Genomic DNA, 23,528 nt, shown 5'->3' on the forward strand with positions numbered 1-23,528 from the left:
ATAATGTGAACCATACAATATGATATAAATTAATGAAATGTTTTGTCAGAAACTTTACTTAAAAGGTAAGAACATTTAACATAATCAACACAATGATGCATATGTGATCGATAAGGTAAGTAAAGAAATCTTGTCCTCTCAAGGGATCAAATCACCTCTAAACACCTCCAGGCTCCAAGGGACCAAACAAAGGTGGAAAGGGGTGAACTCATCACTCGGATTTTAACTCTCAGCTAGGAACTAACATACAAATGTACTAAGCGCATGTATTGGAAACAATTAACAGCTACTTACGATCAAAAGTATATTATTACAAAGTAGGAATAAGAACACCAAATAGTACGCATACGCACGAGTGAAGAGTCTCCATTTACCGTATTTTCTTCGAAAAAGGGCAACTAGAATGCATGACAGGTGAAACAACCACTTAGGGAAGCCATTTTCTTCTTCCCACTTCTTTTAAAAGATGAAGCCTTACCATGGGATGTGGTTGTTGCTTTATTGTCTAACACCGACCTCCTCATCTCCTCTGCTTTCTTCTCTGCTGATTTCACTTTTCTCATTATTTTTTCCATTGACGACGATCTTTTCTTTTCCAAATTCATCTGAGAAAAATATTTCTGACATTAGATTACACTAACATACTAAAGCAGTTACTTAAAGGTGTTGATATCAAATGTAATTGTTTCGATGCTTAGCTTTAGTTTTTGTGCTTCAGATAAAAAATAATAATGCTACAGAAACAGGATGAGAGGGGATTTAACCTCTAGCTTTCTTATTGCGGCCTCGGCTTTAGCTTTCTGCAAATTTTCCCAAGATATGATGCTGGCTTCCGCGGTCTTCACACTACAGATATACGAAACATTCAATCAGAATTTCAAGTCTAATTCATTTGAAAACTAGCATTCCTGTTGCTTATAAGATTCTTCAGAACTAAAGAGCGTGTGACTAATGTGTCAACCCTATAATCTAAGAACATACCATGTCAGACCTTGAGGATCCCTAGCTTTGCCATTTAAGTGGTCTCGCATTTTTGAGCTATTTCCATGGTATAGACCTCTGTGCGTCTTTGACCAGCGAGTTACGGTTACCTTCTCATCAACCTGTAAGTCCTTGACTTCTGCTTGGTTGGAATGACCATTCAGTAGTTCCGAAACAGGTCGTGCTGATGGAGAGGAGGGAGAGAATGAACACTGTCTCTCAGGTGATAAGCGGATGCTTCCCTCAGGACTCATCTGGGTCGCCATATCCCTTCTCGAGACAGCTTGAGCATCAGTAGCTGCATCCTTTATACTTTCATGGATGTCATCTGTACATATTGGTAACAAAAAGTAGTTTACCAAATGAGAATGTCAAAATTTCCAGATCATGATATTTAAACGATTAATAGAGCAGGATAACAAAGTTTGATGCATGAGTCCTTTTTGTCCACTTTAATTTTAGCACAATAAAATTTATGGAGAGTCGGATAATAATATCAAAACTCAAATGTAGTTTATAAAAATGAGTTGCAGAGAGTTGAACAGTATTATTATACCTTGGGATGATGGTGCAAGTCCTTCAGTGCAGCCATGAATGCTAATCGATCTAGCCATGCAAGGATCGATTCGTTGAGGAAAGGCTGATGCAGTAGAACCCCTAGAAGAGACAGTTTCTGGCAACACACCAGCTGAAAATGGAGAGCTTGCCGTTAAGCAGCCCATGTTCCCACCATGAACCATAGGAACCGCAGGAGAATACAATGAATAATATGCAAATCCCGGAGGTCCTAATGGACCACTTTTGGCTTTAGGTCGCCTTTCATGTGATGCTCCAAATGAAGTTCGGGCAGCTCCGTCCTTAGTAAGAGGACTAACTATCCATCTCTCTGCATCTTCCCATTTAGAAGGAACTGTTCTACCACTATATAAAGGCAAAAAACCAGCATTGGGCGGACTTCTTCCCCCGTTTGAGCGTAAAGGTACCCGCTCTGAGCTCCAACCCTTTTGTATACTATGCAGATAAGTAGGAGTTCCAGGGCTAGGAAACACACTGGATTTATTAGTTGAAACTGAAGTTCTCTTAACATTTACCACTCTTGGAGACGAAGAGATTACATTACTAAGATCCAATGAAGCAGTCCTTTGGTAATCTAGCTTTTTCGCCAGCGCTTCAGATCTGGATCTTCGTTCCTGACATTCTATAAAGAGTTGAGATTATTAAACAACATGTGTTTCTATTTTCTTCTTTTCCTTTTGTTATGATGTAAAAAGTAAACTGACCTCTAAGAGCTACAGAGAAAGAACTCCTAGCAGAATCAAGATTCTGGCTTTCATCATCTTTTTTAACCTCAAACTCCTCTTTCCAAGCTGCTTTTATTTTTTCAGTAGAAAACAAAGAGACAACAAAGTAAAAAGTAAGAGAAACAGAAAACATGGTACATACATTTTTTTCAAATTTCCAAAAGCATAATTGATCTCTTTTAGACTATTTTTGTCGCATGTCTCTCTCTTTTCTTGACAACCTTTAATCCAATTCAATCACTAGCAGTAACACTACATACATCAGTACTACTAGTAGTAGTAGTAGCTTACCTTTCACTTTATTTGATTTTCTAGAGTTACGACTATTCTTCCACCCTGTTCCACGCTTGTCTAGATCTAGATCTTTACAGCTCGAACTTACCCTCTGATCTCGCTCCTGTTCACATCTCAAATAATTCCAAACAAAAGTTACTTCAAAATTCAAAATAAAAAAAAATAATACATTCCAAGATCCAGAATCGTGTTTTACGAACGAAGCTACTTCACTAACTCAAATCTCTATATAGCTCTGTTGCATGGAATCATCATCTCTAAAAACTCTAAAATCCAGTGCAAATCGAAACAACAAATCTGTTTTTTTCTCTAGTGTCATTGAACGATGAACAGTGAAATCGAATAACAAATTTTGCATGATTTTGACTAAGTCAAACACACACACGCGGATTCATAAAATGTGATAGTGAAACTCTTAGATTCATGAAGTGAAACAATGTGGATGGAGGAGTACCAGAGAAGGACCGGAGACGAGAGAGTCACGGTCGTGAGCGTCGGAGGTGGAAGAGCAACGATCGACGCTAACGGAAGCGGAGGAGAAGAGACTGAGACTATATTCCGGTGTGAAGATTATAGAGTCGGGGCTTGAGTCTCGTCGAGATCCTCCGGGTTTCGCCGGACGGTTGACTTTGTATGATGACTCCGACGGCATTTGAAATCTTCGCGAAGAAGCTAAATCTCTAACCGTTTTTTTTTTTTGTGAGCTCGAGCTATAGAGAGAGAGAGAGAGAGAGAAAGAGGTTTTGTGAGTAATCTGGTTTTTCTTTTTGGTGGTGGTGACTCAGAGACACTCTGCAGGGAAACAATGTGTGACTTTGACTTGTGTGAAAGACTGTTGAGAGAGAAAGGTAGAGAGAGAGAGAGATGATTTTTTTTTAAAGATTTTTGCTTTTTTTTTTTTTTTTTTTTAAATGTCTTTACTTATATATTTAAAAGAGCAATCTTTTGAGGCGTGGTTGATACGAATTTAATGAATTATAAGTGTTGTGATTGGTGTGTTTTGTTTTGTTTTTTCTTTATTTTGTTTTAACATGAGACTTTCCATTAATTAAGGAGGGTGATCATGATCATCATGTACTTATGAGTAATGATGATTTGAAACTTTTTTTTTTATGATAAAAAGGTATAGAATGGGTGGAGTTAAGCTTTGAATGTTACACCTTCTTGCTATTATTTTTACTAACTACTTATGTAATAACGAATTTATTGAAATAATTTATACATCTGTTACATGAGTGTGCAATATATTGTTTTTTATTTTAGTTTTTTAAAATAATTATGTTAAGCATTTTAAATGTTACTTTGTTGATTTTGTAATTGTTAATTATTTAAAAGATAACAGTTATGGAACATAAATTTTTTTACGGGTAGGGACGAGATGAAACAGGACCTAACAAGACGGGATAAGACGAGATGTCTTTATCATTCTAAAATAGTTACGCATACATTATATACGTGCAATCATCCAAACTAAAACTAGATTAAAATCTGATATTTGGATTTAATACCTTTAAGTATACTGTTATCATTTTAAAACTTCAAAACGATCATTGTATATTTATTATCGTGTAAAGGATTAACAATGTCTAAACAACGTACTTATCTAAATATGTTTTAACATTTACCATATAAGTAAACCAAATATACTACTCAACACTATTTAAAATTTCGAAATTATAAAAAACACATTAATCAAAATATTTTATGTATTCAAAATATACATAAATTAATTACAATATGTGTCATCACTAGTATGTTATATGAGTGTGCAATATATTGCTTTTTTATTTTAGTTTTTTAAAATAATTATCTTAAGCATTTTCAATGTTACTTTGTTGATTTTGTTTGGATAAAAATTTAAATCTTCTCGGATGTATGGCTAAATTTGTTGTCGATGCATGGATTGGAGAAACTTCGTATATAGGAATAACTAGAAACATACCGTTTGAGATTTTATTTAATAGAAGCAAACTTACATTTCACCGTTTGGAATCTTCCATGTAATTCCTTCGACACATGTTTGAGGTTTTCAAGTTTTCGGTATTTTTACATGTGTCGTTAACAAGGTGAGGAGGTTTTGGGGAAGACAAAATAGAGTGTATCTTTCTGAAAACTCTTTGAAACTTAAGTCACTAAATGTAACGTGGCTGGATGAAGAGTCAGAGTCTATTTCTGAGAGCATAGTGATAGTTAAGTTATGTATCTTAACCAAATTCTAAAGTCCCAACCAAATATTTGGTGGAACAATTTTGACGAAAGGAGCCGTTCCAATAGAGAGATTGAAGCACTCAATCGGCCAATGCTGGCCATTAAGAAATCTAAATTAAGTTGAGTAGGATTACATGCTGAACATAGGTATGACTCTCTCTATAAATTGATTAGGTCTATTTATTCGAAGAATGGACATTGCTCTTAAGGGTATCTGCATTGGGATAACTGATTTGGGTGTTCTTAAAGTAAAAATATTATTAACATAATATAAGATCATTAGTTTAGATATTTTGTTTATTTAAGATCATAAGATTTAATAATATAATAATCTAAAACATATTACAATTTTAAAAACTTTAAAAAATAACATTTAAATTGCAAACTTAAAAAACTTATACTAAAATTCAAAATACAATACCAAATTTTTATGAAACAAAAACCATTAAAGATATAAATAAAAAAAACAAACAAACATATTACAATTTTAAAAACTTCAAAAAATAACATTTAAATTGGAAACTTTTATACTAAAATTCAAAATACAATACCAAATTTTTATGAAACAAAAAAAACATTAAAGATATAAATAAAAAAAAAACAAAACTTCCTCCAAACAAATAAATGTTTTTTCCTTTGCAAAAAATTGTATCCATTCACGAGTTGCCACGTCACCCAAGAACTGACCCAAAATCAATTCTACATCAAGAACTAACAACATGTTCTTAATGACTATTTCCTATATTATCAGTTTTAATAAGGTTAAGAACACCAAATCAGTTCTCCCAATCTAGATGGCCTAATAATTGACATATATTTGAGTCATGATATATATAACCGCATCACGATGTCTATTTAGGGTTTCTCTCTCTCTATAGTATATACTCGTAAGAATCTTTATATATGTCACGATATATGGATTCTTGATGTGCATACCAAAATAGAATTTTTATTCGGTTTGTAAAAATCGTTACACAAATAAACAATAATTCAAAATAATAATATTAGACAAAATAGCTTAAATTAAAAAATGTTTTGAATCTTTTGACATCTTGTTATGTCAACAAAAAAATAATAAAACTAATTTATTTCTTAAGCACAGAAACGTGCAATATATTATTATAATGCCTATACATTTTTAAAAATATGTTTATCCTTTTACAAACATACGAAAAGAAATTATTTAAAAAACAGAATCACCTTATAAATTTCATTTCAAACATTTTCTAGTACTTTTTTGCCATTTACTAATGTTAACTAAGTGAATAATCATTTAATTTTTCATCCAACAAGAACAAATTATAATGTCTTCTCAACTTCCCAACGAATAGATGTTAATATGTGTATTGGATACTAATTATTTTGATTTGCCTGTCTTTTTATCAAAAGCAAATTGTCTAGCAAATGATTCAAAATTTACAATACTAAAGATATTCTGTATGGTTCCATTCTCAGTTTTGTGTTGTCTTTTACTTTCTCGGTTTTTTTTTCCCTTTAGAGCCCTATATATATTTTGTAACTATGCCTTTTCAGTTAATTTACCAACTTTGTAATTGGCTTTTCTTATGTGAAATTATAACAAAATTGTGTGAAGTAAAGTACATTTCCAAACTTTTATAAAATCACGCATCCACATCACACACGTTATTGGCTTGCAATCTCTATTTATATGCAAGAATAAGAGAAGTTACCATGAAACTTACCGAACTAACTCAGCATTGAAGGAAGAAGCAAATATGTATGTGAGTGAGAGATTTTGTACAAGCTGGGCCAGAAACATGAGACATTTAGTGATGTTTTTCGAATATGGCTGTTGCTTGTAGAAGATGGCTAAAACATAAATAAATGTTCTGATTTTCTAATTCGGACAAATGTACATTTTTTTGGCTGTATATTGCTTCCCATCGTGTTCTGTTTGCTTGGCCAAACAGAGGATAAGATTCAACAGTACGATGCTGTTGCACATGATCCCGAAAAAAATGACTGTGGAGATATAGAGTGTGAGCAACAATATAGAAAATTAGAAAGACTTTTGTCTCACTTCGTTTTCTTACACAAGTTTTCATTTTAAATTCACAGTTTGAAGCAATGATTGATTGCATAACACAAAATTTCTGAATCGGAGTTTTATATCGAATGGGCTTAAACCCTGAGTTTACCAAACACATTTTTTACATACAAACGCGTAACTTATGATCACAACACTTAAACTTATGATCACAACACTTTTCATCTACTTGGATTCAACAAGCTGACACAAATGCAGATTGCAAGGTACCTTTCGCCCTTTGGGGTCTTCCTGCATCGCCCGCTGTCTTCTTATAAGTTCTAAGAGCTATTTTTGTCTGACGTAATATGCTGTTATCGCCTTCAGCTTCCCATTTAAGTAGTTCTTTTCTACCTGAAAACATTGGTGCTTGCCCGTTAGACAAATGGAGTTTGTTTCCAATATATATATCAAATACCATACAGTTTTCACCAATGCAACATGATGACAAATCATCAGCTTTTAACCATCATGAATAAGCATCAGAATCTATCCAAATTCTTGGAACGCCTTTTTAAATTCCAAACAATATGCGCACATACATAATCGATTAACTAGGAAACTGATAAGAAAAAAAACACTTGCCTCCAGTGACCATGGAGGAGATGTTGATAAGGCTAGTTCTGCCAATTGGTTAATATCAACATTTCTTGGAAGAAACATAATGACTGTTGACGCAATGTTCATGGCCGCCTTAAATAAAGCGTCTCTGCATCATTCAGGGACAGTGAGTCAATATTTCTTATCCTCGAAAGAGATTAAGGAGCTCAAAAACTCTTAATCACATAATAAATAATCAGCACAAGAGATATACCCATCACGAGGTCTCAACATTGTCTTCATGTCATACGTACTTGCTTTAAGATAATCAGGGCCTCCCCAGGGAGGCGATAGGAATACAGTGCCTGCCTGTAAAATGAATTTTTAGTTCAGTGGCTACACGAAAACCAAAATATATAAGACGAGTTGAAGAAAAAGACCTTCAAGTTATGTGCCAAGTCAAAGAAGTCTCCCTTCACAAAGTCGATTTTATCAGCAACACCATATATGGCAGCATTATGCTGTGCTAAATCAAGTTTCTTTGGATCCAAATCAACTGCAATTACATAGTGACTCCTAAAAAGGGGCAACAAAGCAGAAAATTAGACAAGAAAATTGCCCAAAATGTTTAAAACCTTACTTCCACCAGTTGGTGGAGAACTCTTAGTTAGATTTAAATCCTGCTATCGTGAGGAAATCTAGCAATGATTGAGTGACTAAGAACTGCCAAAATTATGTACTAAAAAATGTAAAAACTTGAGTATAAAGAGTGTATGTTCAATCACCTTGATGCCAACTGAATGGCATTTCCACCAACTCCTGTAAAACAGTCAATGACTATGCCTTCATTACAACGTGCGGCATGATGCTTAGCTATAAGTTCAGGAGTGACAGAAAACCATCCTTCCTCGTCCATTTTGATGCCTTCATCAAATCTGGAGAAGAGGAGGTATCTTTGGCACCAATACTTGCCAAGGATTGCAGAGTATTCTTCAAGAACACCTTTCATTCCAGTCCCTGCTCACAGAAGAATCCAAAAGATTTTAAAACCGGACCAACTGCAGCTATGAAAATTCAAAGCTACATGTATGCAATAAGTGGTATTGCAAACCTGTGTACGAATTGAGTAATTTCTTTTTGGCTCGAGCTCTTCTGGACTCCTTCTTAGCCTTGCTAACGGAATTGACAACAACAGATGCACCGTTTCCCTCTTCATCAAGAGTAGTAATATCAAAAGATTGATTTCCAACGGAAGTTTCTTGGTATGTATCAGTCAAACTGGAAACAAGGAAAATGTTAGAAGGCTGTTGCTAAAGACGCTCAACAACACATAGAAAATCAACTTTACGTTTATGAAGCATACCGGTAGTTTCAAAGTTATGGCACTTAAAATTATAACATAGCTAAATGTTTGATTCAATAGGGTTTATATCAATAGCTTCAACCAAGACCACTACACACTCTCAACGTTTTTAGTTGTACCAAAAAAGTTCTGCGTATATATCAAATATTTCCACACCAGATTGCTTATCAGTGCTCAGTACAATGGGTAAGACTGACACATACTAATTAGATCAACGTTGTAATGATCAATAGCTAATACTAAAAGATATGAAAGAAAGTATGGTTGTTTGATCCCTTGTAAAAATCTCAGTTCAACTAAGTTCAGTCCAGGAACATAATGCCATGCTAAAATCAGCAGGAGAAAGACCACATTATATTAAATTTTTATACCTGTTAACTTCCGCTATAGCTTCTGTTTCACGTTGAATCTGACAAACTCCACCAAGATCATCAGGTTTTTCAGCATTAACATCATCAGCAGGTCCAGTTCCAAACAGGGCATCATGTTGCTTCTCTGTTGTCTTAATACCAAAAAGAAAAGAATCAAACACACCTAAATGAACAAGATCTCCTGAAAGTTTACAAGAAAGATAAAAGGGCAGGTATCCATCTCAATCACCTCTACAGCCAATTCAGTCAAGTTGTGGCTTTCGTTGCTATAAGCTAGATGCTCCATCCCAAGTGGCGGCTCCCATGTGGACTCTTGTGTCTTAACATTGTAAAAATAACTCCTTCCATAATAAGAATCCCAGTAGACTTTCCATTCATTAGATTCATGTTTATCACCCTGAGACTCTCCATCTCCATTTCCCAAGAGACAGCTTCCTAAAACAACATCATGATTTTCTTTTTTCAGGGTGGTACTTTGAACACAATCATCTTCTACACACGGTTTGTGAACTTCCTCATTATCACCAATAGCATAATCAGAAGTCTTCAAATCAGAAACCAAATATAAAGTGGATGCTACATCCTTGTTGTCTTCTTCTATGAAAAGAACATTAGCCTCGTCGTTTATTTGAACCTTGAGTCCTTTCTTTTGGTAGCCTCTTGTTCTGTTTTTCCACTGCATAAGTAGATGAATTCTCAGAGCATGCCAAACTAACTAAAAACCAATGAATTTTGATAACTGGATCAAAAGGGTACCTCCTTATTTGTTCGAAAGGTAACCGGAAGACCCATAGCATTCATCTCTTTCATCAATCCCATCTCCTCAGACCTAATATCTTCAAACAAAAATTTCAAATTCAACAACTTTTAAACATCTTTACCAGAATAAGTAAAAAAACAATACTTTATAAAAGTAAGACATACTCGCAATTCCATCAACACTCTTGTTTGGGGATATCTGCAATACAAATAAAAATAACCAAAATTTGAACCCAAAATTCACAGAAACATAAGACAAAATTCAACTTTACAAAGAACACTTACGCCACTGTGTTCATGGAAGAGAGGAACCAAATGAGTATCTGTAGACCCATCGTCCCTGAGTATTTAAACAGACGAGAATCAGACAATAACAAAAAAAAAAAAAACCAGCTGAAAACTCAACGAAAGAGCTAAATCCTCTGATAAAAATCAAGAATTATTACCATAGATGGATTTGAGTAAGATTGAAGAGAGAGCCTAGAGCTACAATTGCTTCACCTTCTTCTTCTTCTACTTCGCCTCTGACCTTTCCCATTCTCTCAGGAATACGAATCAACCAAAACCTCCGTACACCCAGAGACACCTCTCTTCTTTATATTTGCTATTTAAAACGACGCGTTTTCGTGGTTTGGTAATTTATAATGTTACTTTTATGAAAACATATAAAACTGAACTAAACCGAAATTTGTCTAATTTGGTTAATTAGATGAAGCTAGCCGGCAAAAAGAAGTAAAGAACCATACTTTTTTTTAATTAATGGTTCGACTTCGTTCGGTTCGGAAATACCAAACCGAGATAATCGAAATATTATTTAAATTTTGATCCAAAATAAGGGAGTATACAAAATGAAGCCAAAATATTTAAATAATAAACTTAACCACATTTGGTTTCTATTCCAATTTCAGCACAAATTTATCAAAATAACCGTTCAAATATGTTCGGTCTGGAACTAACCTAACAAACAAAAATGACCAAAATTCAATTTACCAAACAAACCAAACAATATCAAATTAACCGAAACTAATTAATAATAACCTATTTAGTTTTATTTGTACCAAATTAAACCGAAAATTTTCATTTACAAACCGAACTAAACTCCAATTTTAGTATAACTTTGTCAAATTTTCCAAACCGAACATTGAAATACCAAAATGTCGAACCAAACCAGACCGCCTCAGTTAGAAACACAAAACCCTCTCTCGGAGCTCGGCGAGTTTAGGAGAAAGGAATCTTGCAATCGGAGATGGCGAACAACATGGTGGCTACGGCGAATAAATCACCGGTAGAGCTACTTCAAGAGACCAAAGCCTACATCGAGGCCATCTTCGAGAGGATGCTCTCAATCAAGCAAAAAGGAAAACCCAAATCCGAGAATCGAGAACTCCTCACTCAGATGTTTCTCAACTTCATCAATCTGCGAAAAGCGAATCGCGCGATTCTTGTAGAGGAAGAGAAAGTTAAAACTGAGACTGAGTTAGCAAAATCTCCGGTGGATTTCACGATTCACAATCTCATGTATGAGAAGAGTCATTACCTCAAAGCTAATAAAGCTAGCAGAGATTTCAAATCTAGGTATCCCAACATCGACTCATATCTGAACTAGAGTTCTTCAGTGAAGCTCCTGAAGCAATCAAGTCTCAAACTCTTTCAAATGATACTTCTCATGATTTGATGCTTAAAAGACTCAATTTTGAGCTTCATCAGGTAATTAATTAAGAGACTCAGTTTAAGATTCTTATGTGATTGAATATGTTTAGGCTCGAATTTGTTGGACCAAGTTCATGTTATTAGGAGTTTTTGTGGTTCAAATGTGATTTTGAGTGGTTAAGCTTTTATGCACACAGAGGAAAGAACTATGCAAGCTTAGAGAGAGGTTGGAACAACATAAGAAGAGTTTGGTGGAAAGTAATGAAGAGCGTAACAAGTTTCTGTCAAGTCTTCCAGTGCATCTCAAATCTTTAAAGAAAGCATCTTTGCCAGTACAGAGCCAGTTGAGTTTGCCGGATCCGAAGAAGCTGAAGTATCATAATTTAGCTGAGCTTCTTCCTCTGCCGCTTTATGTTATATATTCGTAGTTCATGGCACGAAAAGAAGCTTTTGAAGAGAATATAGATCTCGAGGTATCTGGGAGCCTTAAGGATGCTCAAACTTATGCCCGGGAGCAGGCAGAACAGAACTCAGGTTAGCAGTTGTGAAACCTTTTGTTGAAATTAGTACTGAAAATAAAGTCCTTATTTGCTCTTTTAAATGACATGTATATACAGAGAGTCTAAGATTGGAGGATGATGGTGAAGATGATGATGGAAAAAGGCAAAGGAAACGACCCAAGAAAGAGGGTTCTGATGAGGGAGGACTATATGAGAGTCATCCTCTTAAAGTTGTCCTTCACGTATATGATGTTGAGATTCCAGATCCGAAATCCGATAGACCTGTCGTGCTAAAGTTTGAGTACTTGTTGAAGTTGAACGTTGTATGTGTTGGCATTGAAGAGTCTCAGGATGAACTTGAGAAAAGTATACTATGTAACTTATTTCCAGAAGATGCTGGTCTTGAGCCTCCTCATCAGGTGCATACATATATCCTTTTTATCACTTTACATTCATTTTATAACGACTATTTTCTTAAAAGCATTGATACTTACTTTCTTTTGTTTGTTTGTTCAGTCAGCAAAGCTCATTCTTGGCGATGATCATTTATTTGATATGAGCAGAACTTCGAGACCATATAAGTGGGCACACCATTTGGCGGGGATTGAGATTTTACCTGAGATGTCACCATTTTTTACTGACAAGGATACTCAGACTAGTGATACAGCTATAGACTATGCTTCTGCGTCTGATCACCGCAATGTGCAAACCGTTCTGGAAAGAATACGGTCCCAGAAAAAGGCTAAGCTAACTCTTGTCTGAGTCACCCCACTCAGTATGTTTTTGCCCATCTTTTTGACAGTAGTAGAAGTTCTTATATTTGTAAGTCAGTTAGTTGTTGTATCTGAATTTGAAGACTGTCTTGGTATTTGTAAACTATGCACACATTGTTATGTTATATTGAGGCAACGAGAAGAAATAAACGGAATGATATATGCGGCGTTTTATTAATTAACAAAGACCGACCTCTGAAGCATAGCAATTACAAAGTAAAGAGATTCTTGATGGTCCTGTGTATGTATAGAGAGAGGTTACAATCTTAAAAATGAGAGCTCAACTCAACACCTAAGATAAGTATGACCACAAGAACTTAATTCACCATTGATTTCACCAGGACCTTAGTTCTTGCCAACAAGATGAATAAAGTCACTAGAACTTTTTTGATGAACATCTTTAATCTCTGAGCCACCTCAGGTCATTTGGTTACATTCCAGTATATGGTTGGGCAAACATATAAATTCAATTCACTAGGACGTTTACTACACAATGAGAAACTAAGCCAGCTCTGCAAGAGTTTCCAGGAGCTGCTTAAACCCCAAACAACATGCATAAAACTAAAAGGACACAACAGCAGGGCATTTAGTCTACTAAGTTACAGATGCGGCTCTGATCAAGATTTTGGTAGCTATAATGTGATAACTAATAATCCTTATTTCCTGATCTCTAGTTAAAAATTAGTTGAAATACTTTTCACCCTCCTGACGAATCTAGTTCTCATCCTGGACAAAATGTTTCAAGCACTGATGTGTTCTTCAAAAGAAATTAAAACAAAATTGCAACAGAAGTACCTTTGAGAAGGAAATGAGAGAACATGTCCAAGGGTACATAAAAACGCATCTTCCATTTCAGCAGGATTTGGTGTTTATATTCAATTTGAATGCCTCTTTGTCCTGAAAGACTCTTATCACAGAAATTGCACTACATAGCTGCATTAGAGAACCAAGGACAGATGAGAAAAAACACACTCCAGAAAAGGATACTCTCTCTCTCTCTCTCACTGCAGAAAAGGAATAGACAGCTTGACATACAACAGTGAACATTTGGCATAGATCCTAAAATAAGAGAAAAGGAAGATGCATGATTCTACACCAGCGACTAATAAGCTAGATAGTGTCTTAGATTCAGCAGAGAAACTTCTGGCATACTTCAGACTTACACAAGCAATCAAGAATCATACTACACTCATACTGCAGATTCAACAGAACCAAAAATCATGCATTAACTCGAACAGTAGATTCTAACTTCATGGTTATAGTGCTTCAGTTGTGTACATAAACAACAGGGCATTTGGTCTAGCGGTACGATTCTGGAACAGTGTAAATCCAAACAATATTTAGACAAACAAGATCATAAAACTAATTCAAGAAAATGTAGGACGAGAAAGACTTCCTCTTCTGATTGGTTTGTGGTGGAAAAGGTTAGAACACTTGTAAAAATATCTAACTGGAATATAATTAGAGTACCATACAAACTAGAAATTATTATACGGAGTACAATACAAACGAGATATCTATTTTCTAGAGGAAAAACCTAAAAAACACGCCATCTAATTTTTTATGAAGATTAAAAATAACCCCACGTGGTTAATTAGTTGCAAATAAAGACACTGTTATCCTTTTATTTTCCCCCAAATCGATTTGGGATCTAAAAACCCTAAAACAAAATTTTTTCAAATCCCGAATGGGTTCTTTGATTACCTCAAAGCGATATCCATTGTCACCTTACCAACCATCAAAATCACCATCAAAACAACCAATGTGAAAAGGAAGAAACTCAAGTCTCTAATGAAACATTTTTTATCGATCTTAACTTCTTTGTCCGCAACACAAAGCGAAACAATCCCAACAACAACAAAAGTTACAAATACGGCACCACCCAAGACGTTATTAAGACCCACTTCTCCTTTGTTCGAACCAACAAAAGCAGCTATACTCGCAAACACATCAGGCGCGCGGTTACCAAGTGGAAGCAAAGTAACACCAACAACAGTTGGAGGTAACTTCAAAAGCTTAGAAAGCTTCTCCAACGAACAACAAAAGTAATCAGCAGCAGTATTACCCAACATATAAAACGGATCAACAAGCCAAACCCCTAACCAAAGAAGTTGAGCTAATCAAAGAACCCATTTAGGATTTGAGAAAATTTTGCTTTTAGGGTTCTTAGATCCCACGTTGATTCGGGGGAACAATAAAAGGGCAACAATGTCTTTATTTACACATGGTGTTATCTTTTAATCTTAGTTAACAATTCTGTCACTATTGTTACACATGGTGTTATCTTTTAAGCATGGATCTACTATTATAAATAGAACGATGGTTTTTTAAAACAACATAAATTAAATCAGGTATTTTTTTGTCCAATTTAACAACTACAAATATTAAACGTTCAAAAAAAAATTAGATGACGTATTTTTTACGTTTTTTCCTTATTTTCTACGGAATATGGAAATGACTATTTCATCTAATTTTCAATTAAGAAAAGGTCACATAGACTAGATCGAGGGACAACCTACTAAACTAATTATATAGTAAAAGTCAACTAAGAGAACGAAATAAAAAATATGATCAAACTGTTCAACGAACAGGGCATTTGGTCTAGTGGTATGATTCTCGCTTAGAGTGCGAGAGGTCCCGAGTTCAATTCTCGGAATGCCCCATTGACTTTATCGGAAATTTTGTTCTAAAGTCTTGCTGAAAATGTTATAACTATGAATCTACCCTTTGATTTTTTTTTTCAGTGGTCAGGTTATATAGACCAAACAGCAAGTAATTAACGTAAATTTCAGCATGAAAATAAACCATATTTCCTTAAAACTTTCAATATCAAGTGTGTTAGAGGTGGATCTCACCCCTACAATAGGCCCAGCCCAGAAAAGGCCTAAAGGAATCACTAGGCCAAGAAGGGCTATTTTGGTCTTTTCGGATGACGAACCGACACAATAATCTATAAATATTGATTGCACGGCGTATGACAAAAAGACACAAAAAACGGAGGGGGAATTTGTACGAGAGAACAGGTTCTCGAAGTATCGATTAGACGAGCTCGCAGTTCGTCAATTGTTTCATTTTCGTCATTTTCTAGCCCGTCGTTATCAATTGTAGCCCGAATTTTTCATATATTAAAGAGAACTTTGACCCTCTAGATACCGAACTAAAATAATTTAATTGGACCGATTTGGACATCAACAAAGTGTTGAAAGGCAGACCAAAGAATAAGTTTCAACTGTCACGTACCTTCACTCATGTCTGGCAACGTCTCTGTATTTAATCAACGAACTCCAGCCAATGAATATTAATGCTTCCCTTGCATTTCATCAGGTGTAGATTAGAGACACCAGTAGTTGCGCACAAACATTTTAACAAACAAAGGACCATGACTCAGCTATTGCTTTCACATCCATTGACTTCAACCAGAAAACACCTCCCTCCGCTGATTCAATCTGAAAACATGAGACAGTACTTAAACTAGTATTGTACCAATAGATACTCCAAACCCAAACCATATCAATATGGAATGTATCGCACGTAAATTTCAATGAATCTTGCATCTAAAACTTTGAGAATCAAGATCAGGTCGAGCAGCAAACTAAAACTTTTTTAGTTTAAATGATCTGCAGAAAGCACATGCATTTATTCAACTCAGAATTCTTGCATCTATATCTGTCATTGGTGCCTGATTTTTCTCACATCACATTCAGCATTTCAACTAAGTTAATCTACATAACGATTCACCAAAATTATGCATGTATTGTCTAGGGTCGTCAATAACAAAGAACTTGGCATAGTCATAGTGGCATGATCAAGACTATCACATTAAGATAAAAGAGATTATGATGAATCGAATTACAGGAGGATTTTCAACTGATTGATATAACGCTAATTATAAATGTAGGATGCGAAGACTATCCATTTCTAATGATTTTTTGCAGATAATTTTCTTTTGGTCTATTTCTATCGAGAGTACATTGAAAACCATAATCCACATTCAAAGATAATTAGCCTGTTCGTTAAGTTGCCGCAGCAATCACATCCTGCGACTAGAAATATAAAAGTTGCCGGAGTTTAAAACAAGTCGTCGCTTCTGTTAAATCTATGAAATGAGTCGCCGCTTCCGTTAAAACAAGTCGCAGTGGCAGTGTTAACTATCGCTTGTTTTTCATGGCGACAAATGATACACCGGTATATTCTCCGTAAAATTAGCCGCAGCGGCAGCTTTCACGTTTATTTGGCCATGTTGACATTTAAATTTTGGCCGCCGGAAGGAGACGCAGCGGCAACGTAACGAACATGCTCAATACCATTCGACTGAATTGAAAGAGATCTCACAGAATATATATCTTGGATCATCCTATCAAGACTAACTTATTAAGTAAAAGTCAACTTAGAGAACAAGACCAATATGATCAAAAACATATGGTGGCATTCAATATTTAAACCAAAGTACTTAGCAATAGGGCATTGGTCTAGTGGTATGATCCTCGCTTTGGGTGTGAGAGGTCCCGAGTTTGATTCTTGGAATGCTTCATTGTCAGTATTTATAATCAGTATTTCAATTTTTTTATTTTTTAATAACATGAAAGAATATGGCCAAAGATGACCAAATTAAAGCAAGTGAACACAATATGACCAAATATGGTAATCTTTCATGTTTAACTTAAATTTTACAGCAAGAGGGCATTTGGTATAGTGGTATGATTCTCGCTTTGGGTGCGAGAGGTCCCGAGTTTGATTCTCGGAATGCCCCATTGACTTTTTGGATATCAGATTTAAATACTAGGTAAGAACTATCATGGAACTACATGTTCTTTAGTACATTTTCCTATCAAGACTAACTTATTAAGTAAAAGCCAACATAGAGCACAAGACCACAATATGACCAAATACATATAGTTGCCATCAATGTTTAAACCATAGTACTTAGTAATAAGGCATTTGGTTTAGTGGTATGATTCTCGCTTTGGGTGCGAGAGGTCCCGAGTTCGATTCTCGGAATGCCCCGTTGACTTTTTGCATGTGAGATTTAAATACTAGGTAAGAACTATGATGGACCAACATGTTCTTTAGTGCATTCTCCTATCAAGATGAGCTTATTAAATAGAAGTAAACTTAGAGCACAAGACCACAATATGGCCAAATACATATGGTGACCTGCAATGTTTAAACTAAGTGCTTAGCAATAAATGATTTGCTCTAGTGAAATTATTCTCAGAATGCTTCATTGACTTTTTCGAAAACAATATGTAAAAAATGGCCATTCAAAATCAATGGATATAAACATTTGGTGCCTAGTTTGTCAGTATTTCAAAAAAAAAAAATTAAAAACATGAAAGAATATGGCCAAAGATGACCAAATTAAAGCAAGTGAACACAATATGACCAAATATTGTGATCTTTCATGTTTAACTTAAATTGTACATCAAGAGGGCATTTGGTCTAGTGGTATGATTCTCGCTTTGGGTGCGAGAGGTCCCGAGTTCGATTCTCGGAATGCCCCGTTGACTTTTTGGATATCAGATTTAAATATTAGGTAAGAACTATCATGAAACAACTTGTTATTTAGTGCATTTTCCTATCAAGACTAACTTATTAAGGAAAAGTCAACTTAGACCACAAGACCACAATATGACCAAATATATATGGTGGCCTGCAATGTTTAAACTAAGTGCTTAGCAATAAGAGATTTGCTCTAGTGATATGATTCTCACAATGCTTCATTGACTTTTTCCAAAACAATATGTGTTAAATGGCCATTCAAAATCAATGGATATAAACATTTGGTGCCTAGTTTGTCAGTATTTATAATCAGTAATTCAAAAAAAAAATTTAACAACATGAAAGAATATGGCCAAAGATGACCAAATTAAAGCAAGTGAACACAATATGGCCAAATATGGTAATCTTTCATGTTTAACTTAAATTGTACAGTATGAGGGCATATAGTCTAGTGGTATGATTCTCGCTTTGGGTGCGAGAGGTCCCGAGTTTGATTCTCGGAATGCTCCGTTTACTTTTTGGATATCAGATTTAAATACTAGGTAAAAACTATCATGGAACTACATGTTCTTTAGTGCATTTTCCTATCAAGACTAACTTATTAAGTAAAATTCAACATAGAGCACAATACCACAATATGACCAAATACATATGATGGCCATCAATGTTTAAACCAGAGTACTTAGCAATAGGGCATTTGGTCTAGTGGTATGATTCTCGCTTTAGGTGCGAGAGGTCCCGATTTCGATTCTCGGAATGCCCCATTGACTTTTTGGATATCAGATTTATATACTAGGTAAGAACTATCATGGAACTACATGTTCTTTAGTGCATTTTCCTATCAAGACTAATTTATTAAGTAAAAGTCAACATAGAGCACAAGACCATAATATGACCAAATACATATGGTGGTAATCAATGTTTAAACCATAGTACTTAGCAATAGCGCATTTTGTCATGTGTTATGATTCTCGCTTTTGGTGCGAGAGGTCCCGAGTTCAATTCTCGAAATGCCCCGTTGACATTTTGCATGTGTGATTTAAATGCTAGGTAAGAACTATCATGGAACTACATGTTATTTAGTGCATTCTCCAATCAAGATGAGCTTATTAAGGAAAAGTAAACTTAGAGCACAAGACCACAATATGACCACATACATATGGTGGTAATCAATGTTTAAACCATAGTACTTAGCAATAGGGCATTTTGTCTTGTGGTATGATTCTCGCTTTCGGTGCGAGAGGTCCCGAGTTCGATTCTCGAAATGCCCCGTTGACTTTTTGCTTGTGAGATTTAAATGCTAGGTAAGAACTATCATGGAACTACATGTTATTTAGTGCATTCTCCTATCAAGATGAGCTTATTAAGGAAAAGTAAACTTAGAGCACAAGACCACAATATGACCAAATACATATGGTGACCTGCAATGTTTAAACTAAACAGTTAGCAATGAATGACTTTCTCTAGTGATATGATTCTCAGAATGCTTCATTGACTTTTTCCAAAACGATATGTGTTAAATGGCCATTCAAAATCAATGGATATAAACATTTGGTGCCTAGTTTGTCAATATTTATAATCAGTATTTCAAAAAACAAAATTACCAACATGATAGAATATGTCCAAAGATGATCAAATTAAAGCAAGTTAACACAATATGACCAAATATGGTCTTTCATGTTTAACTTACATTTTACAGCAAGAGGGCATTTGGTCTAGTGGTATGATTCTCGCTTTGGGTGCGAGAGGTCCCGAGTTCGATTCTCGGAATACCCCGTTGACTTTTTGGATATCGGATTTAAATACTAGGTAAGAATTATCATGGAACTACATGTTCTTTACTGCATTTTTCAATCAAGACTAACTTATTAAGTAAAAGTCAACATAGAGCACAAGACCACAATATGACCAAATACATATGGTGGCCATCAATATTTAAACCATAGTACTTTGCAATAGGGCATTTGGTCTAGTGGTATGATTCTCGCTTTGGGTGCGAGAGGTCCCGAGTTCGATTCTCGGAATGCCCCGTTGACTTTTTGCATGTGAGATTTAAATACTAGGTAAGAACTATCATGGAACAACATGTTCTTTAGTGCATTCTCCTATCAAGATGAGCTTATTAAGTAAAAGTAAACTTAGAGCACAAGACCACAATATGACCAAATACATATGTTGACCTGCAATGTTTAAACTAAGTGCTTAGCAATAAATGATTTGCTCTAGTAATATGATTCTCAGAATGATTCATTAACTTTTTCCGAAACAATATGTGTTAAATGGCCATTCAAAATCAATGGATATAAACTTTTGGTAAGTCAACATAGAGCACAAGACCACAATATGACCAAATACATATGGTAGTAATCAATGTTTAAACCATAGTACTTAGCAATAGGGCATTTTGTCTTGTGGTATGATTCTCGCTTTTGGTGCGAGAGGTCCCGAGTTCGTTTCTCGAAATGCCTCGTTGACTTTTTGCATGTGAGATTTAAATGCTAGATAAGAACTATCATGGAACAACATGTTCTTTAGTGCATTCTCCTATAAGGATGAGCTTATTAAGTAAAAGTAAACTTAGAGCACAAGACCACAATATGACCAAATACATATGGTTACCTGCAATGTATAAACTAAGTGCTTAGCAATAAATGATTTGCTCTAGTGATATGATTCTCAGAATGCTTCATTGACTTTTTCCAAAACAATATGTGTTAAATGGCCATTCAAAATTAATGGATATAAACATTTGGTGCCTAGTTTGTCAGTACTTATAATCAATATTTCAAAAAAAAAAAAATTACCAACATGAAAGAATATGGCCAAAGATGACCAAATTAAAGCAAGTGAACACATTATGACCAAATATGGTAATCTTTCATGTTTAACGTAAATTTTACAGTAAGAGGGCATTTGGTATAGTGGTATGGTTCTCGCTTTGGGTGCGAGAGGTCCCGAGTTCGATTCTCGGAATGCCCTATTGACTTTTTGGATATCAGATTTAAATACTAGGTAAGAACTATCATGGAACTACATGTTCTTTAGTGCATTTTCGTTTTAAGACTAACTTATTAAGTAAAAGTTAACATAGAGCACAAGACCACAATATGACTAAATACATATGGTGGCAATCAATGTTTAAACCATAGTACTTAGCAATAGGGCATTTGGTCTAGTGGTATTATTCTTGCTTTAGGTGCGAGAGGTCCCGAGTTTGATTCTTGGAATGCCCCGTTGACTTTTTGCATGTGAGATTTAAATACTAGGTAAGCACTATCATGGAACAACATGTTATTTAGTGCATTCTCCTATCAATAGGAGCTTATTAAGTAAAAGTAAACTTAGAGCACAAGACCACAATATGACCAAATACATATGGTGACCTGCAAAGTTTAAACTAAGTGCTTAGCAATAAATGATTTGCTCTAGTGATATGATTCTCAGAATGCTTCATTGACTTTTTCCAAAACAATATGTGTTAAATGGCCATTCAAAATCAATGGATATAAACATTTGGTAAGTCAACATAGAGCACAAGACCACAATATGACCAAATACATATGGTGGTAATCAATGTTTAAACCATAGCACTTAGCAATAGGGCATTTTGTCTTGTGGTATGATTCTCGCTTTTAGTGCGAGAGGTCCCGAGTTCGATTCTCGAAATGCCCCGTTGACTTTTTGCATGTGAGATTTAAATGCTAGGTAAGAACTATCATGGAAAAACATGTTCTTTAGTGCATTCTCCTATAAGGATCAGCTGATTAAGTAAAAGTAAACTTAGAGCACAAGACCACAATATGACCAAATACATATGGTTACCTGCAATGTATAAACTAAGTGCTTAGCAATAAATGATTTGCTCTAGTGATATGATTCTCAGAATGCTTCATTGAGTTTTTCCAAAACAATATGTGTTAAATGGCCATTACAAATTAATTGATATAAACATTTGGTGCCTAGTTTGTCAGTATTTATAATCAGTATTTCAAAAAAAAAAATTACCAACATGAAATAATATGGCCAAAGATGACCAAATTAAAGCAAGTGAACACAATATGACCAAATATGGTAATCTTTCAAGTTTAACTTAAATTTTACAGCAAGAGGGCATTTGGTCTAGTGGTATGATTCTCGCTTTGGGTGCGAGAGGTCCCCAGTTGGATTCTCGGAATGCCCCGTTGACTTTTTGGATATCAGATTTAAATACTAGGTAAGAACTATCATGGAACTACATGTTCTTTAGTGCATTTTCCTATCAAGACTAACTTATTAAGTAAAAGTCAACATAGAGCACAAGACCACAATATGACCAAATACATATGGTGGCCATCAATATTTAAACCATAGTACTTAGCAATAGGGCATTTGGTCTTGTGGTATGATTCTCGCTTTGGGTGCGAGAGGTCCCTAGTTCGATTCTCGGAATGCCCCGTTGACTTTTTGCATGTGAGATTTAAATACTAGGTAAGAACTATCATGGAACAACATGTTCTTTAGTGCATTCTCCTATCAAGATGAGCTTATTAAGTAAAAGTAAACTTAGAGCACAAGAACACAATATGACCAAATACATATGGTGACCTGCAATGTTTAAACTAAGTGCTTAGCAATAAATGATTTGCTCTAGTGATATGATTCTCAGAATGCTTCATTGACTTTTTCCAAAACAATATGTGTTAAATGGCCATTCAAAATCAATGGATATAAACATTTGGTAAGTCAACATAGAGCCCAAGACCACAATATGACCAAATACATATGGTGGTAATCAATGTTTAAACCATAGCACTTAGCAATAGGGCATTTTGTCTTGTGGTATGATTCTCGCTTTTGGTGCGAGAGGTCCCGAGTTCGATTCTCGAAATGCCCCGTTGACTTTTTGCATGTGAGATTTAAATGCTAGGTAACAACTATCATGGAAAAACATGTTCTGTAGTGCATTCTCCTATAAGAATGAGCTGATTAAGTAAAAGTAAACTTAGAGCACAAGACCACAATATAACCAAATACATATGGTTACCTGCAATGTATAAACTAAGTGCTTAGTAATAAATGATTTGCTCTAGTGATATGATTCTCAGAATGCTTCATTGAGTTTTTCCAAAACAATATGTGTTGAATGGCCATTACAAATTAATGGATATAAACATTTGGTGCCTAGTTTGTCAGTATTTATAATCAGTATTTCAAAAAAAAAAAATTACCAACATGGAAGAATATGGCCAAAGATGACCAAATT

At 35.1% G+C, this 23,528-nt stretch overlaps 3 protein-coding genes, 1 long non-coding RNA gene and 2 other non-coding genes across 8 annotated transcripts; 3 read left to right on the forward strand and 3 right to left on the reverse strand.

The window, feature by feature from the left end:
* Positions 1–40: 40 nt before the first annotated feature.
* On the reverse strand, positions 41–3,515 carry LOC104777615 (uncharacterized). 2 transcript variants are annotated; one of them, XM_010501896.3, is made up of 7 exons: positions 3,031–3,515; positions 2,574–2,679; positions 2,262–2,348; positions 1,538–2,179; positions 982–1,309; positions 765–846; positions 41–605 (listed from the first exon to the last, which is right to left on the reverse strand). In XM_010501896.3, the coding sequence occupies exons 1-7, from the start codon at positions 3,226–3,228 to the stop codon at positions 399–401; spliced, it is 1,650 nt and encodes a 549-aa protein (XP_010500198.2). In that variant the 5' UTR covers positions 3,229–3,515; the 3' UTR covers positions 41–398. The 2 variants fall into 2 exon arrangements, with proteins under 2 accessions (XP_010500198.2, XP_019099400.2); XM_019243855.2 differs by having other exon boundaries at positions 2,262–2,351; positions 3,031–3,402.
* A 3,380-nt stretch (positions 3,516–6,895) lies between these two features.
* Positions 6,896–10,474, reverse strand: LOC104777617 (uncharacterized). Of its 2 annotated transcripts, none has more exons than XM_010501897.2 (12): positions 10,311–10,474; positions 10,150–10,204; positions 10,030–10,063; positions 9,862–9,941; positions 9,335–9,781; positions 9,106–9,236; positions 8,483–8,649; positions 8,157–8,388; positions 7,812–7,947; positions 7,646–7,740; positions 7,417–7,540; positions 6,896–7,185 (listed from the first exon to the last, which is right to left on the reverse strand). In XM_010501897.2, exons 1-12 carry the CDS (start codon positions 10,400–10,402, stop codon positions 7,120–7,122), a joined length of 1,659 nt encoding a protein of 552 aa, XP_010500199.1. In that variant the 5' UTR covers positions 10,403–10,474; the 3' UTR covers positions 6,896–7,119. The 2 variants fall into 2 exon arrangements, with proteins under 2 accessions (XP_010500199.1, XP_087362865.1); XM_087506739.1 differs by having other exon boundaries at positions 6,896–7,181; positions 7,413–7,540; positions 10,311–10,468.
* A 569-nt stretch (positions 10,475–11,043) lies between these two features.
* LOC104777619 (THO complex subunit 5A) lies at positions 11,044–12,965 on the forward strand. Its single transcript, XM_010501899.3, is given in 5 exon segments — positions 11,044–11,453; positions 11,456–11,571; positions 11,712–12,048; positions 12,132–12,433; positions 12,531–12,965. Coding segments are annotated over 5 exon segments (1,344 nt in total). The 5' UTR covers positions 11,044–11,110; the 3' UTR covers positions 12,777–12,965.
* On the reverse strand, positions 12,934–15,003 carry LOC104777618 (uncharacterized). Its single transcript, XR_015594383.1, has 3 exons — positions 14,492–15,003; positions 13,583–13,720; positions 12,934–13,024 (listed from the first exon to the last, which is right to left on the reverse strand). It is a non-coding gene; the product is annotated as an uncharacterized LOC104777618 (long non-coding RNA).
* Positions 15,004–15,377: 374 nt separating this feature from the next.
* TRNAP-AGG (transfer RNA proline (anticodon AGG)) lies at positions 15,378–15,449 on the forward strand. The gene has a single exon. It is a non-coding gene; the product is annotated as a tRNA-Ser (tRNA).
* Positions 15,450–18,977: 3,528 nt separating this feature from the next.
* TRNAL-UAG (transfer RNA leucine (anticodon UAG)) lies at positions 18,978–19,049 on the forward strand. The gene has a single exon. It is a non-coding gene; the product is annotated as a tRNA-Leu (tRNA).
* The last annotated feature ends 4,479 nt before the right edge of the window (positions 19,050–23,528 follow it).

The sequence above is a fragment of the Camelina sativa genome, chromosome 3 (genome assembly GCF_030686135.1).
Source record: "Camelina sativa cultivar CO46 ecotype springtype chromosome 3, ASM3068613v1".
Taxonomy (NCBI): Eukaryota; Viridiplantae; Streptophyta; class Magnoliopsida; order Brassicales; family Brassicaceae; genus Camelina; species Camelina sativa.

Excerpts from the sequence above, each read along its gene's own strand:
- LOC104777615 (XM_019243855.2), bottom strand. The coding sequence starts at position 3,228 with ATGCCGTCGGAGTCATCATACAAAGTCAACCGTCCGGCGAAACCCGGA. Across the intron at positions 2,680-3,030 it reads TCGTCTCCGGTCCTTCTCTG|GAGCGAGATCAGAGGGTAAG; the intron begins GTACTCCTCCAT and ends AGATGTGAACAG. Across the intron at positions 1,310-1,537 it reads ACTTGCACCATCATCCCAAG|ATGACATCCATGAAAGTATA; the intron begins GTATAATAATAC and ends CAATATGTACAG.
- LOC104777617 (XM_010501897.2), bottom strand. The coding sequence starts at position 10,402 with ATGGGAAAGGTCAGAGGCGAAGTAGAAGAAGAAGAAGGTGAAGCAATT. Across the intron at positions 10,205-10,310 it reads CTTACTCAAATCCATCTATG|GGACGATGGGTCTACAGATA; the intron begins GTAATAATTCTT and ends TTAAATACTCAG. Across the intron at positions 9,942-10,029 it reads GAGTGTTGATGGAATTGCGA|ATATTAGGTCTGAGGAGATG; the intron begins GTATGTCTTACT and ends TTTTGTTTGAAG.